Source organism: Calonectris borealis, chromosome 2 (assembly GCF_964195595.1).
Source record: "Calonectris borealis chromosome 2, bCalBor7.hap1.2, whole genome shotgun sequence".
Taxonomy (NCBI): domain Eukaryota; kingdom Metazoa; phylum Chordata; class Aves; order Procellariiformes; family Procellariidae; genus Calonectris; species Calonectris borealis.
This window is the reverse complement of record NC_134313.1, coordinates 72314300-72331074: the sequence shown is the minus strand read 5'-3', so window position 1 is coordinate 72331074 and position 16775 is coordinate 72314300. Positions and strand designations below refer to the sequence as shown.

Here is a 16775-nt window from a genome sequence, read left to right as displayed (position 1 = left end):
TCAACAGAAAATAATGATACTGAGGTAGAAGAGACTATTTTTAAAAAGATGCTGAATTTATCCAAATGTGCATAGCAAGTTTTCCCTGGTTTTCCTTTGGGAAGGTGGCCCTAAAAGCATATCTGTGTTTATATATTTGTCCCATTTTTATACCCAAGTAAATGTAACTGCAAAAATCCAGTGCACGTGCAGAAGCAAGAGCTACATGACAGAAAGATGAACAAAAAAAAAATCCAAGTAAAGAAAGCGCTACTGCAGGGACACCCCCCCTCAAAAAACAACCAACCCACCCCCAAAAAAAAACCAGAGTCTGTGTTAGGTATGCACAAAAGTTTATTTTGAAAAACAAATAATTATGCACTCAGATCACAGCTATTACAGCTACAAAAGTATCTGCACAAGCTGACTTTGAAAAGTTAGTTTGAATATGTAATTAAAAAGACATACCTTTACGTAGTAGAAATGAGGAATTTCACCATCTGATTCAAGAACCTTTGTAACGAACTTCTTCCATGTCTTGTAGATACCATCTTTCCCAAACACTGAAGAGCCGATAAAACTGGTGTTTATAGTCCGTTCATAATTTAACACACTAAATAGATTTTTTAGTCGCGTGTTGTAGTGATGCATCTAAAGAGACCAAAGAGAATCACCTTAAAGTATGTTGAAACATATTAAATTCTGTGCCATAGACAGATTTCACATTTAGATGAAATATGAGATTAAATTTATATATTTACTATATTATTTTGGTCAACTGCAGTTTTCGGAAAGCCTGAATATAGCTGCAGTAACTACTTGGAAGTCACAAAACAGCCTCAGAGATTTTTTTTTTTCATACATTTAAATCCTATGGAAAATGGTTTTTTCTGTACTTGACTCTTGGAAATCAATGTATAATAGTTAAGGAGATAAACAGATGGACTCCAGCAAATAAAACCGCCACCAGTTAGAAGGTAACTTCTTAAATATCATTCATTCTCTCTGCTGGAGATTATCACCGCAACAAGAACAGCAAAAAGAACATGTGCCCTGAGACTTTAGGCTAACTCCAGCTGCACCGTCAGTTGAGCCTCTGGAGGTACTTTATGCAAGTACATTAGCAAAGATTTAACTCTCAGCTATGGGAATAGTAAAGTACACCAGAGTGACAGTGAAGTCGTGCAGGTTGATTAGCTCTGCAAACACCTTAAGGAAAAAAAAATATTGACAGACCTGGCAACAAAAGAATATTGAAAAGGCAAGCCACACTACTGAAGAAAATAAACAAACTGCGCACATAGCATACTTATGACTCAGTTTAGAACTTCAGAGAAATCCTCCAAAATGTATACACAGAACATAAAAGGGTTCTTACTCTCAGTGGTAGTATTGTGATCATGATATGGATACACTGAAACTACTAATTATGGAAGCGTTCCAATTTATCTGAAAACATTTATTTTTGCACTGAAAAAAAATCAATTACAGGTTTCAGTGAAAAGCTGGCAAAACTAAAGCACACTAAAAATGTTTAGTGTACTACTGCCACTGCCTCCAAAACAACTTGATCCAACTTCACGGTTTTACATAAGGCAAGTAATCATGTTCATTCACTGGTTGATCTTGCAAAATGTTTTTGACCAGTTTATAAAACAAAGATTTCTGAAAATTAAGACTCTGTTATAGGCCAAGCTCCTAAGAAAAACAGTCAAAAGAGCAGAGATGTAGCTAAAAGGTAAATAGAAGCAGCAAGATCAAAGTAATCATCAGTAGAAAAGTTCCTCCTCTTCTTCTTAATGAGCCTATCCCAGGATGGTTGCTTTTTCACAAAAAGCACACCTTCACCTTTTCACAAAGCTGATGGCCATATGGTGTTAGCAGGTGAGTCAATAAAAGAAAATTGAGACTGGCTTCAAATCCAGTTTGAACTAGACCTGAGAGACCTGGAGTTGCAGTATTCACAGTCGCTCTTCATTTTCATGTTAGAAGGAATTCCCTCGAGCCTCTTAATTCCCCAGAGTTGTTAATTTTTTGCAAAACCTAAAGATCTGCTGGAATCTCTGAAGAATGCAGTAAAAGACTATAAACTCTCAGACAAATCACATCTTTTAGAACCCTGCTGCCTCCCAGTGCTTTGAACTTCCCATTAAAAACAAAAAATAATACTGGTTCAAACAAAAAAGGAAGGATATAAAGCAAATACATAAAACATTTGAAACAAAACCAAACCACACTGATTTGAGGGTAAATTCACAGAACTGGACTCACTCCACTATGTATTTTGCACCAAAGTTTGATAGGTGCCAAGAATCAGAAGTTCGTTTGCTGGATATTTGGGAGATTATCTCTGGCAATTCATCTGGATACATTCCAGTGTCGAGCTACAGAAGCTGGCCAAGACTACCCCTAGAATTCCAAACCGGCTTCCAAATTCCAAAACCTGGAATATCGTCAGACAGAAAGAACTGGAGGATCATCTTCCTTCTACAATTTAAATGCTAGGAGTAAAGTGCAAAGCAGAGACAAGCTGGACATGGTACAGGATGAAAAACTGGAACAGAGTGCAGGATAAAAGGCCATGACAGAAACACACTGAGTATTCATGCAAGTTTTGGAAAAAAAAAAGACTACATCACTTCCGTTAGGTTGGAAGCCCTGAATTTATGAATAAGATGATTGTTTTCTCCGTCTCAGTCTACTATCTGAGAAGAGAGGTAACACTACCACCATATTCTCTTTCATGGATTTATGAAAATCAATAGCTATGCTTTGTGACTAGTTTAGACAGATGAGGTCTGTCTAACAGCTGAAGACCTTAGTGCCCTCAGTTATTTGTCAGCACTCTCCAACAGGAGTCTATTGCTCACACTTTCCAGCAGATACAGATATTCCCTCTCAGCTCCGGGGCAGCCAGGTTAGCTTAAACCACTTGACCAGCTATCATGGTTCACTTGAACCTTCATCTTCTTCAGTACATTCATGCCATCCTTTATGCCAGATCTGTTACAGGAGCAATAGCACCTTTAAAGCACTGCAGCTATTTCCAAATTAACTGTGTGCATGCTCTCAAATCTGACAGTCTGATTGTCACAGAAGGACTATGAAGAAATAACACTTGAGAACAGCTTTTAGTTGATGCCCTACAAATCTGTTCTGGGATCACATACTGAACAGTAAGTACTAAGAAGCCATTGACCTCTCACCCATTTGGTGAACATTTAATCTTGTGCACTAAATGGGACTCAGCCTTAAGGAAAAACAATTAATGCAGTCATGCAAGATAGTGAAACTGGGTTCCCACTATGTCTTGTGGTTAACTGGCCTGATAAATAGAATATTCTGTGCACTGTGTGTTGTGTCTCTGTTCCCACACCATAGGAATTCCCAGCTTCCTTCCTATCTCCCTACTATGCTTGATCCAGCTTCCTCGCCCTTCTTAGACCTTCTTCTGTAACACACCCAGCTCACCACTGTGGGCCCCCTGGGCTGACCTGGCACAACAGCCAACTAGCCGATCAATGTGCACAATGAGCATTCAGGTAAATCTGGACTCATCCACCCCTCACCCTCCTGGTGTGCCAAACAAATACGACCTGTTAGTTCAAAATACTGAGTATCTTTGAGATTTCTGTCCTTCTACTCCCATAGATGGCCAATGCCTACCACAACCAGACACAGTTAGCAAGCCTGAGGGAAAGGGATGGAAAGAGAAGGGAAGGAAAACATGATTACCTGACAGGCCACGCCGTTCTGTCAGAATCATTTCCTTAAGACAGGCTTGCAAACAGAAGCACATGATTCTGGAATTGGAGGCTAATGGTAATTAAGCACTGGGAAGGGAAAAGCTAAGCTGCAGCTGGTAGACCCATTCAGTCATTCTGATTTGAATGTTCCAGTTCACCATGTTAAAACTAGTTTTATATAACATAAAAAACCTCACTCACTTTATTAGCTGCCTGCATCAAACCCACATAAAACAATAAAGAAAATAAAAACCTTCTTTTTTCTGCTTTCCCTGCTGAATGCTTGTTCTTCAACAACACCGCTCACTTTTACTATGGGTCTTAACCCATTCGCTTTGGGAATGAACCGGAGCTTTGATGCCATAGGAACGTATTTTTTTTGACGGACAGCTTCAATCTCCTCTGAAGATAAAGCACGTAGATGTACTTTGGCAAAATGGTTTCTAAAATACAAATACACATTTAGTGTAAGCAGTAGAAAAGGCAGTAAGTTAAAACATTTAATCTCTTTATGATAGCCGAAGCCAAATATTTTTCTAAGATGATAATTACAAATACTAACTTCTGTAGAAAGTGACATGGAAATCTGAATTTCAGAACAATTTCACGGTATTTTAATGACAATGTAATACAATAATGAGAGAGTACACATTTCTGCTTGATGCAAATTAAGATAATTAAAAAATAAAAATCTTAATTAACACAAATGAAAATTTAAGCACAGATTAGCTGAATGCATTTGAACTTTACAAAATATTTTTTATGCAAGATAACAGGAAGTTGGATATTTCTCATGGTTTCAGAAGCTTGAAAGACATTAATAAAGTTGACTAGAACCTTCTGAAAACTGTGTTAGGAAAGATCCAGGGAAGGACTTACACACTGTAACGGGCTGTTCTACTCCCAACATTTAGGGGACCTACTACTTATTAAAAGTTATGGTGAACTGAGATACTAGGATATATGTACAATATAAGGGCATTTAGGTATCCAGTAACATGATTCAAAAGAACCGATCTGATGAGCAGGTGTCAGCTAAAGTGAACAGCAGAAAATAATGAAGAAGAGAAGGCTCCCAACTCACAGGTTCTGAGCTCCGTAAGTTCATCATACTGGGAAATGTGTTTCCCCCTCAGACACCCCCTCAGGATTTACAGTTCAGCGTAGCTTAGTCCAAATCAATACTTTCCCATGCAATGAGGCAGGAAAAGGAGGTGGAGCAAAAGCCTTTGCTTTTACTTAAGATGTATTGTTAAAGTGCCCTACCTGCAACATAAAAGACCTGGATCAATCTCCTGCACTGCTTGTATTGTTCAGAAGGACAAAATGTGCCATTCCAAAAAGCCCTACAGCCTAGTGGTTAGGATACTCCCCTGGGAAGTGAAGCAAGACAATTCAAATCCCTGCAGAAGGGGGATGCAAATATAAATTTGCATGCAGTTTTTTCTCATCCCACACCAACCAACAGGCTGGTTTAGCAAAAGGAGGCCATACTATCACAAAAGGCAGTGGGTTGTTGGTGGAAACCTGGTAAGCATGCTCTAGGAGACACCTGAGAAGCCAAGCACGCAGGTAAGAGAGGCACGCAAATACTTCTCTTCTGTATGCCAACCCAACTCCCACACAAGCTAATGATCCAGCTGCTTGGGACTGTCGGCATCTGGGTGATACAGCGCATGACACCTAGAAGGTACAGAGGCATTCAGGGCCGGCAAGTTGAGCTATTACTGAGCAAGTGTTTTGAGGATTTATATTCAAACTTTGGAATTAAATTCCTGGTACAGATGTAGCCCAAAGTAGAATGGACAGGAGATCACTTTTCCACAGCTAGAGATCACTACTGTTTATTATGACTTAAATTCTTTCCTGAACCCATAAAACTTCATCATGTACTATAGTATTAGCTAGATCACTAAGACAAAAAAAAGAACTCCAGTTCAACAGAAACAACTGAATGATCAAATCTCCATTGCTTTGCAGTTCACATTTAAGATGGAAGGGGAAAAAAAAAAAACCAACCACTATATAAGAAAAACATGACTTTCTCTGAAAGTGAAGACAAAGGCCAATTACTGGCAGATCTTCATCATTACTACCTCTGGCCAGCTGTAGAATTGGATGTCATTTTGCCCGCAGCAACATCCATTGCTTATTTCATGGCCTTTTATAGCTGCACTCATGATTTCGAACATGCACTAATCTAGTGGCCACTGAACCATCCTACTCTCATTTGTACACTCACAGCGCTGTTAACACACTGGAACCTGGAGGAAGTTGAGTGGATGGTCCTGCTGTCTTTTGACATCTCGCCACAATCTGATGGGGGAGATTCAGAACTTCTGCAGCATTTTCAGTCCTCAGCAGCCACTGTGTGTGGCAAGGGCGGGGAGGGTGCGGTCCTTGCTGTCACCATAACACTGGGTACATTATTTTTAAAACATAACTTTGCATTCTGTGAGCCATGTAACTTGAAGCAACTGTATCATGAAATACTGAATTTTTCTTAATAAGCACTGGTTTTAATTTGGGGCATGAAGTTTGGTATAGTTTCAAAAATTAATAGAAAGTTGTCTGTGTGCAAAATGACCAGCACACTCTCGCCTCCACCCATACAGCAAGACAAACATACAGACTCAGGCCTGTATTAGAACCATGCTCTGTATCCTTGAGTGGGATCTGCACAGGAAGATCTACTTATATGGACAGTCCTTCAGCATAAGGATTTACTCCCTAATGACAATGCAGTGCAAAGGCAAGCTCATGAGTAAAGTCCAGGTCTATTCAGTCAGCCTCTTCCTCCAAAAGGAGGACGCAAAAGAACTGGAAAGGCATCGGTGGCTACCCTTGGCTGTAAACGCCTTTCTGCGAGCCAGGTCTCAGAGCAATTGCCACGAGCATCTCCAGCTGAGGAAGAGAAGAACCAAGACAACCACAGAACAGCCATTAGGGCAATAACTGAGGCCACCAGATACTCTTCCTCCAGGGAAGATGGAAGCAGCTCAACAGCCTTTGGCACCGATTCACCAACAGTGCCTGAAAATGCTGGCTGGTTAAGAGAGCATGGTGCCCCGAGAGCCTCAAAATGGCCGAGGCAGCCCTAAACAGCTGTTTCCCAACATCTCTAAACCCCAGTTTCTCTCCTCCCATGTGAAGTAGGCAGCTTGCCACCTGTATGAATGCAGTAAGCTGGATTAGTAGGAGACCTCACGTTACACTGCACACTCAAAAAAGCAATGCTGAAAACCCTAGCCTTGTGAGCGGAGCTTAAGTGCAGCTGCTGGGATCAGACTAAAACTCCATAGAGCTACGTATCCTGTAGCCAACAGCAAACACCCTGGCTTTACCGCACGCCGTTGGCAAGCACGCAGCAGTACTTCCTTGGGATGCTTCCCCAGCAATCTTCAGCTCAGCGACTTCCCAAGACAAAGATGAGAAGGGACTTCCTGCACGGTGCGGAAATATGTGGGGAGGAAATCAGAAGAAATGGAACCAGCCCAGATTAGGCTCTTCTGAGTTCGGAGCACCTTGTCCTAGTTTCAGCTGGGATAGAGTTAATTTTCTTCCTAGTAGCTGGTATAGTGCTGTGTTTTGGATTTAGGATGAGGATAATGTTGATAACGCTGATGTTTTAGTTGTTGCTGAGCAATGCTTACACAGAGTCAAGGACTGTTCAGCTTCTCATACTGCCCTGCCAGCGCAGAAGCTGGGGGTGCACAAGAAGCTGGGAGGGGACACAGCCAGGACAGCTGACCCAAATTGGCCAAAGGGATATTCCATACCATATGACGTCATACTGAACAAAAAACTGGGGGGAGTCGGCGGGGGGGACGTGGCCGCTGCTCAGCAACTGGCTGGGCATCGGTCAGCGGGTGGTAAGCAATTGCATTGTGCATCACTTATTTTGTATATTCTTTTACCATATTTATTATTTTCCCTTCCTTTTCTGTCCTATTGAATTGTCTTTATCTCAACCCACAAGTTTTACCTTTTTTCCGATTCTCTCCCCCATCCAACTTGAGGGGGAAGTGAGCAAACAGCTGTGTGGTGTTTAGCTCCCTGCCGGGTTAAACCACGACATCCTTACACGTTGGGTTTTTCTGGGAAACTGGGAATAGGGACAAAAGGGCTAAAACCAAAAATACTTGTTTTCTTTTAATCACATACCCTACTAAAAAGAGCATTATATCTTATATGTAAAAATTAGTACTTGATGATACTTTATGCCAAAAAGCAGCCTTTGAAGCACATCAAAACTACATAAAACACTAATTGCAAAACTAAGGCTGTTTAGACAAACAGTATATGCGGGACTGAAAACTATATTCTACTACTACTATTTAAAAAACAGGACCAGAGCACTACTAAATGCAAACACATATGCAGAAGAGCTGCACTGGAGATACCAATGTTAAGATCAGGGAGCAGCAGGGCAGGAAGGGAAAAAAAATCACACATGTAACATTGTAGACCAACAGACCACTGTGAATGCAAAAGGTTCACCATATAAAACAGCCATTAAAACACCATATAAAACAGCCATTAAAACACCATATAAAACAGCCATTAAAACACAAGACATCAAGTATGCTCATTTTTTACAGTTCCAAAGCTCTCTTGGATACCAATAATTTATAATGAAAAGCCAAAAGATGAGAACTATGGAGATGCATGCACAGCATTGTTCATTAAAATTGCCTTCAGATTTTTCCTATTTTCTCACTTAATTGCTTAAAATTTGATCTTAAATAATGCGTTAACTTAAATACATACATGTATTTTTAAGACCAAAAAGCAGCAGGAATTCCACAGCTGCACTAAAAAAAGAATCTGCAGCTTTTAAATCCCTCAACCTTCCAAAAAAACCCAAACAAACAAAATAAACCCACTGCCTGAATTTATGAATAGGGTATTACAGCATTTCAGCAGAGTTCATTTTTTTTTTTTTATTAAGGCAGTTAAAGCGAACTGAGTATTTTTAAAATTAACTTTCCCAACTTTGGGATTCTACCACGATGTTTTCCTCATCATGAAAAGGTGTAAAAATTTATCAAAACAAAATCCTCTTCATAATGGATTTTATTATTGCAAAGGTTTCTCTCCTCCTACGAAAGAATACAAAATTTGAACACAAAATATTTCTGAATTTACAAGCTGCACATACTACAATTACAGGTTGATTTTTCTTTTGGGAAATTAAGAAAATAAAAGGAGGATAAATGGGCAATAAAGGAAAGCAGAATTATAACTTTACGCTACAAAACATGAGATTTCCACATATTCCATTTATGTTTGATTAGTTTTCTAATGTTACCTAATTCCAATGTTCTGTAACTTTCCCCAAATAAACTTTCGGTAGTAGAAAAGCATGTTTTTCTGGAACATGGTCTCGGTGATATAGAAAAATGATCTGAGCAACTCAACAACATAGGTATCCATCAGCCAGTATAGGAATTTAGCCAAAAGTTCTTCACGGAAACAATGTTCATAGGCAGGAACAAAGTGATCACCTTCAATAAACAATTCAAAGGTAGTTATAGTAAATATCAACTATTTGTATTAGTGAAAAAAAAAAAAGAACATACAAACAAAACCACACATAACAGACTTTTCTTAGCTTGAGGTTAATGGGGAAAAAAAAGCAAATACAAACAACTGCACAGATGCCACTCCAAATTTTCACTGGCATTAACTAATGTGACCCAAGCTTAAAGTACAAACATAGAAACTAATTTGCAGCGACAAATTGACATACAGGATACGAATACATGCCATTAGTAGCCCAAAGACTTACTTTCTTCCCCCAATGTTGATTGTGCAAGATCTTTAATGCACAAAGGCAAGATTATTGTGAAGGGAAAGCCTACTATGGAAATAAGCCTACTATAATATAAAACTTAAAATAAAAAAAGGCAAAAGAATGAAAATACTTAAGTATCCTGTAAAAGTAACAGAATTAAACTGGGCTGACTTGGGGATGAGAATGATATTCAGATTCCCCAATTACACGAAAATTAATTTCAGGATTAGGCTTTATTTCAGACATTCTATATAAAACTTACTGCTGCAGTCAAAAAAAAAAGAAAAAAAGTCACCCTAACTAAGTCCATCAGTCCACTTATAATATTTAGATGGCACAAAAATAACGAACTCAGAACATTCCTAGCTACTGTCCAATTTAAGCCCACACAGGTTTGTAGTAATGTCTAAATATAGGTAAGCAAGTAGGGAATAAAACCTTGTGCTACAATACTGAATTTTTGCCAACTTCCAATAATATTTTTTCTAATTAAATTTAAGAGTAGAATTTAGCAAAATACAACAGGATACTTCAAAGAAATTATACAGAACTATTAGTTTAGCTGCACAGCACAAATCGTGATTACGGCACAAATGTGTTAAAAACAGTTTAATTTTGACACAAGAGAGCTGAGGCTTAAAACTGAAACTTACAAAATGGAAGTAAGTTTCTAGTTCTCTACCCTGTTGGGGTTTGTGCGCTTCAGGGCAAAGACATTTTCATGTATTTACAGCACCTAAGAAAAGACTACCATAAAGAGACAAAACAGCGTTCACTTCAACAGAAGGCAGGTAACATCAATGAAAAAAATCCAATGATTGTTAGAAAATTCTCTAACTGAAGAGTTGCAATATGCAGTTGTAATACACAAATTAAAACAGGATGTTGTTAAGCAACTGTCCTGGAACTAGATCATTTGTTTTCTAAGTTCTTGACAACAGGTGTAAATGATGACTACAATTCAGGGAACTGACAAGAAACCACTACTATTACTTTTGGAGGAAAAAAAACCCACCTACAGTGCAGCAAAGCAATTAAATGTGTGTTTAAACTTCAAGCACACGGGAGTAGTTTCATGAAAATTAAAATCAAGCCTACGTGTTGCTTTTCCTGGAATAAGGCCAGAGAATAAGAGGGTATTACATTTTTTTAACATAAGATGTTCCAAATGACTATGAACCAAATGTGTATTACAATAAAAACCTTTTAAAATAGCTAACTCCTCAGCATTTTGAAAAGCATTTTTTGAGCCATAGTTTCTGAATAAAGAATCAATATATTTGCTAGAATGACCAGTTTCTTATGGAAGTGTAACCTCCCCTATTTTGCACATCAGTTCTCAAACATCAGATTTTTTATTTTCCTCCTACATTACAAAGAACCTGTATTAATTTCAGAACCTTATTGCACCTTTTAAAAAGGAATACCATTTTCAGCTCACATTACTGTAGGATCCAATTACATTACCAGGCAAGAATAAATACTGCAAACGTACCAGTTAAGGAAGTGCAATCCGCATTGTATAGATGGAGATCAGAAGCACAGAAAAATGACAATATGCATTAGATCCTACAACAATCAACCACAGAACCACAGCTTCAGCTTAGATTTAAGTCCTAGGATAGCGTCTGAAGAAAGACTTCTTCAAGGAAGCAAGATTTACCTGTCATCATCTGAAAAGAGGACTAAACAGAAGGGATTCATATAGAATTTGGAGCAATCAGCTGATGCCCTCACAACAGCTTTCAGCCAGGGACCACTCAGCCTGGTGACCTCTGCACCACCAATTATCCAGCCTGCAGCAGTGCTCAGTAAGGGTCTCTTGTTGCTAGAGAAGGCTCAGAAAAGCGACAGATGGTGGGCAACCCCTGTACTGCACCGGTTCCACACTCATGTCTTTCTCACAGGGTTGATGGCGGGGCGGGGGGGAACCCCACGCTGTGGGATGAAGGTTCACTCCCATAGCAGAGGAACACAAGCTACTAGAAGTGTCTTGATTTGCCTTTAGTTCTTTCTGAAGGCTTACAGTAACCAACAGGCAGACTGCATTTGTTCCTTAGGTGCTTAGGTTATACTTCAATGAATTTTCAGAGTTATTGCAATTTGGAGGGTAGTGGTGGAAGGGAGAGAGTTTTTTTTGAAAGGCCCAGGTTCTGAATTCATGTTTATGAAAATGTCATCCTATTAAATGCAAAAAGCGTGAATGAAAACAATGAAAACTTAAGTTTTGGAAGGAAGACAGGCTTAAGTGTTCTTCCACGATCAATTACAAACACTACTAGGCTTGCTCTCTCAGCTGCGGTTATTAACAATGAACCCGACGACTCTGAACCCAGATTCAATATCCTCCCCTTCCCACCTTAAACGTGAACACCAGTCATCTGACACCCCCGCCACTTAGTTCTTTAATGTAAGAAGTACCTTTGACTAGACGAAGCCACATGCAGTCATTCACTCTCATCTTCCACATCAACTCCTGCAATGAAAGCTTAGCAAACTTCCCCATGGAAATGAACGCTTTCACATTTTTTAAGAACCGGCACTTGTTATGGTTTGAACCCCAAAGCTCAGCGGGGATGACCCGCTCCAGGCACTCCCTCACAAAGACGTACACCTGCCAGTGGCTGCTGTGCTGCTTGAGGAGCTCCCCGAGGGCTGAATCACACACCTCTCCCGAGTTTTGCTCCTCACTCTGCGACTCCCCACGCACAGATTTCGCAAGAGGAGCGCATAAGTTCTCTGGCACATCAGTGCAACCAGATTCACATTTGCTGCTTGTCAGACACTTAGCAGGCTCTTTCCCAAACTGTTCTGCTTGCTCGTGAACCTCTGCTTCCCCAGGCAAGGCTGCCTGACAAGGCAGCTCAGTTTTTCTCACCCTCGTTTCAGATATCCAGACAGGACAATTTTTTTTCAAGAAAACTAAGTAAGGGCACTTTCCATGGTTCTTTAACAGTTTCTGAAACGTATGTCTCATTTGCCAGTAGCGTTTGGGCAACCTCTTCTTTCTCCAGTTGTGATGTGGCAAACTTTGGTTGTGCTTTTGCTCCAATAGATTTTGGCTTAAGAATATAGTTTCTACAAGCAGTCTTCCACCTGCCTGACAGCCCTGCAAGCGATTCAATAAAAACGATTTAGGAAAACATTCTTGGAAACTCCTGCGAGAATACAGAAGAAACTTCCTGTCAATGTATACTGCAGAACGCAAGGGCGTATTTGGTAACTTCTTTGCCAAATGAGCTACAGTACGCCTTCTGCATTTTGAAGAAATACCCTCCATGGGTTTGATCTGTACAGAATCCAACTGAGATTTATACGTATGCATCTCTACTCCTTTCCTATGGGATTCTGCTTGCATTTCAGTGCTGGACTTTAAAGGTTTGTTACTCTGAACTCCTTGCAGAAAAGAGCTTTCACCTGCCACAAACTTCTTCCCGTCATGAGATGTGTGAACTAAAGAAGGACCAGACATATCACTGTAACTTCTTTGAGAAATGTGCTTTTTTTTAATGAGACTTACAGAATGTGATGCTACATACCCAGTTCCATCTCTCTTGGAACTACTTTGGTTTACATCAGGAGTGAGATTACAAGCCTTCTCCTCTCTCACTTTCTCCTCTACTTTTGCTCTCTTAGCTAGAATTTCAAGTTGTTCCCTATCAAGCTTCCTTTTTAAAGATGATGCCATAGCTGACAAATATAAACTGGAGCTATTCTGTTTTTCCAGATGTTCAGTAACCATTCTGATCTGTTTGCTTCCTTTAGAAACAGCTTTTGCAGAATACTGGTATCTGGACACTAAGCTTTGTATCTTGTGGGTTTTTTTATTTCCCATGCTGGAGACATTAGCTTCAAGTCTTTGTCTGCATTTCCACCAATGCGACTTTGAAAGATACTGTCTATGAAACATAAGCCTTTTTTGCATATAGTCAAGCAAGCTACTACGTTTCTGCTTTGAAAATCTTTGTTTAACAAACACTGGGGATGAATCTACATTATGTGAAATAAGTTCATAAACTGGTTGCCCACAAACTTGATAACAATTGCTAGGGGGAACCAGCATAAAGATTGCACAGTGTTCCAATAAATACATCATCACATCATCCCCTATCCTGCTCAGCAGTGTTTCCCAGAGGCCGCTGATACGAATAGTTTCTGTTGCAGTATTGGGTAGGTAGCTGTATATAGTTGAAGATGGCATGATTTGGAAATGGGAACTGTTTTCGTCCAGTAAGGAGTATCCATATGCGAGGACATTCTTCTTTCTTTTTTCACAAAGTCTCTGAACGACTCTTGTGATGACTTCACTCTGACTAGATAACTGAAGAAAGAAAGAAAAAAGAAGAGTAGCTGTTATCACCGACTCTTCCATAAACCATAATACACGCTTTAAATAAACACACATGCAAGATACACTGTCCTAGACATCAGCTTTAGATCAAACCATTTCAAAGCAATATTAATGATTCACAAGTGCCATACCCAAAAAGAAAGATTTTCAAGTGAACCACAAGATGGTTACATGCAGCAACATGAGCCTACGGCTTTAAGGAAGTCTTTTTAACGTCTGCCCTTTTGATCCTGGTTTTCATGCCCAGGAAACACCCTACACTACTCCCCTTGGCTCCCTCAGCAACCCAGACTCCAAGGCCTTCAAGGTCACTCTGCCCGTAGATACGTGCTCACGCAGCCTCTAACCTCCAGGGAACTAACACTGATTTTCTTGAGGCCTCCATTTCCTTTTACGTAAACTTCAACTAAACGACGCAGTTCCACCATTCTAAAACCCGCTCTGCAAGCCTGCAAAGTTTTGTCTCCTACCGTAGCACAGTTCTGCTCACGCACGCAGTAGCTCCGAGGGAAAAGCAGTCTTTCCTGTCTGAAAAGTTTCTTCTGCTCAAACACCGACCCGCAAGCAGCTTTCCCCCCTCTCCTCTAGCCTCGCAGAGTGGGAAAGTGGCATTTTTCACTTCCAGTTGCTCCCCGGCCACATTTGGTTCGTTCACTCCTACCTCACCGGGCGAGCAGAGAGCCAGGGAGCGCAGGCAAGCAGACCTTTTGTGTTACCCACCACCCACCCGCTGGCACCAAGACTTTGCTCGCCCACCCCCCAGAAGAGGAGGGGGGCGACGGTCCCCCACCGCTCCCCGCTGGTAAAGCCGACAGCCGAGGAGGCTGGAGGGGGCAGGCGAGGCCAGGCGCGGCGGGGAGGCCCGGCCGGCAGCAGCCACGAGGGGCGAAGGGCCGCCACCCCCGCGCACGCATGGAGCACAGGAAGCGCCCCGCCACCCAGCCAGCGCGGGCGGCGGCGCGCAGCGCCCTCTCCGCGGCCCCAAAGGGCCGGCAGCGGCCGTTGCCGCTCGCGCTGGCCGCCGGGGAAGCCCCGCGCTCCAGCCGCGGCCCCGAGGGGCCTCGCCCGGGCCCCCGGCAGGGCTTCGCTCCTCGGCGAGGGCTGCGCTGCTCCGGCCGCCCCGGGCCCGACGCAGGTGCGAGCGGGCCATCGCCCGCTCCCTGCCTCCTACCTGCTGGAAGGTGAAGGGCCGGGGGATGGCGCGGGCCCCGCGGGGGACGCACACCAGGCACTGCCCCACGAAGGTCCGGTAGCAGGGGGCGTCGTCGCCCCGCAGCACCTCGGCCTCGCCGGCGCCGCTCTCCCGCAGCCGCCGGATGAAGGTCTCCAGCGGGGCGGCCTCGGCGTAGCACCCGCGCAGCGCGGCCAACACTGCCGCGAAGGGCTCCGTGCCCGCCATGTTGTGGAGAGGGAGCACGCCGCCACCTGGGGCAGCCCCGCGCTCCCCTCCCTCCCTTCCTCCCGCACCGCTACGCTAAGCTCCGCGCCACCGCCGGGCAGTAGGGAGCTGCTGTTTTGAAAAAAAAGTGTTATTTTAAACAAACAAAAAAAAAATCATGAAAAAGCCCTCGCACAATTGCCCCGCGGCTGCTGTGTCCCGGCGCCGCCGGGCCCCAACGTGGCCGCGGAGGGGCGGTGGCCGAGGTGAGGCGGGGCGGGGCGGGGCGGGGCGGGGCGGGGCGGGGCGGGAGGCCGCTGTCCAGCTCCGGCGCTCCTTCCCTCCTCCGGCGCCGTCTGGTGAGGCGGCGGGCCCGGGCCGGGGCGGGGGTCGAAGGCACGGCTGGTGCGCCTGCGAGGCAGAGAACTAGCACCGGCTACCACAAATGTGTGGCCCGACTTCTGACCAGACGTTTAGGCTGTATGTTCAGACAGCTTTGTGGCATCTTTTCGGTGGATAATTCGTGCTGTGTATTTTCAGGATGCCTGGGATGGCGTCAAGAAAGGCGTTGAAGAAAGTTTTGAAGGTGTTGAAGAAGTTTTTAAGTGAGTATTGCTAGTTTATTAAGGTAGATTTCCTCTGGAAGAAACCAGGAAGATTCCCTTCCAAGGAACCCCTTTTAGGATCAGCACTCCGTAGAGGGTCTGTCTGAAATAAGAGCAACTGTAAAAGAGGTTATGATGGAGATGAACAGAGTAAACCGTAAAAATAACGAACTGGCTGGTCCTGGGTTTCTTATCAAACTCATGAATGAAGAAGCCAAATCGTTTATGGTAGTGTGTAACCTCCTACTCAAAACTTTTCTTGGTATCTGAAGACTTCATGGTAGCAAAATTGATGCCAGACTATAAAAGGGATTGCAGTGGAGTTCTGGGGAACTGTAGGTCTCTAAGCCTGATGTTTATTCCATGTAAATTAGTAGAAATAACAGAAGATAGAATTAGTAAATGCTGTGAGAAATATAAGTCGCTTAGTCAACATTGCTCCTGTAAAGGGGAGTTCTACCTTAAAAGTCTCTTTGAGTTCTATGAAGGGTTGGGAAGACATGAAAACTATGGTGATCTGGTTGATATATTCTACCTGAATTTCCAAAAACCTTTGCAAGGAAATGTTATCAATAAAAAAAAACTAAAATGGAAGGTCCTGGTACAGATATGTCATTCTTAAAAGAGAAGAGATAGAGGTAGGGATAAACGGTCAGTTCTTTCAACTGAGGAAGATCCCCACCAGAGTTCCACATTAGTCTGCACTGTGTAACTTTCATAAATGATCCAGAAGTACTGTAAATGAGCAGTAAGTGGCAAGATTTGCTGATGGGATGAAGTTATTCAAAGCAGCAAGGACAAAAGCAGACTAGAAAATTGCAGATGAACTTTACAAGACTGAGTGATTGAGCAATTACATGGCAGATGAAATTTAATGCTGATAGATCAAGTATGGCATAGAGGTGAAACACATTCCTAG

General features: G+C 42.3%; 1 protein-coding gene across 1 annotated transcript in view; it reads right to left on the bottom strand.

Moving 5' to 3' along the window:
- The window catches only part of TERT (telomerase reverse transcriptase), a 34772-nt gene extending 18904 nt beyond the window's left edge, over positions 1-15868 (bottom strand). The window contains exons 1-5 of the mRNA XM_075142327.1: positions 15045-15868; positions 11944-13843; positions 9037-9232; positions 3979-4168; positions 448-630 (exon numbers count right to left, since the gene is read on the bottom strand). Of these exons, the coding sequence (XP_074998428.1) occupies positions 448-630; positions 3979-4168; positions 9037-9232; positions 11944-13843; positions 15045-15272 (2697 nt within the window). The 5' untranslated portion in view covers positions 15273-15868. The remainder of the gene's footprint in view (positions 1-447; positions 631-3978; positions 4169-9036; positions 9233-11943; positions 13844-15044) is intronic.
- Positions 15869-16775: the final 907 nt, after the last annotated feature.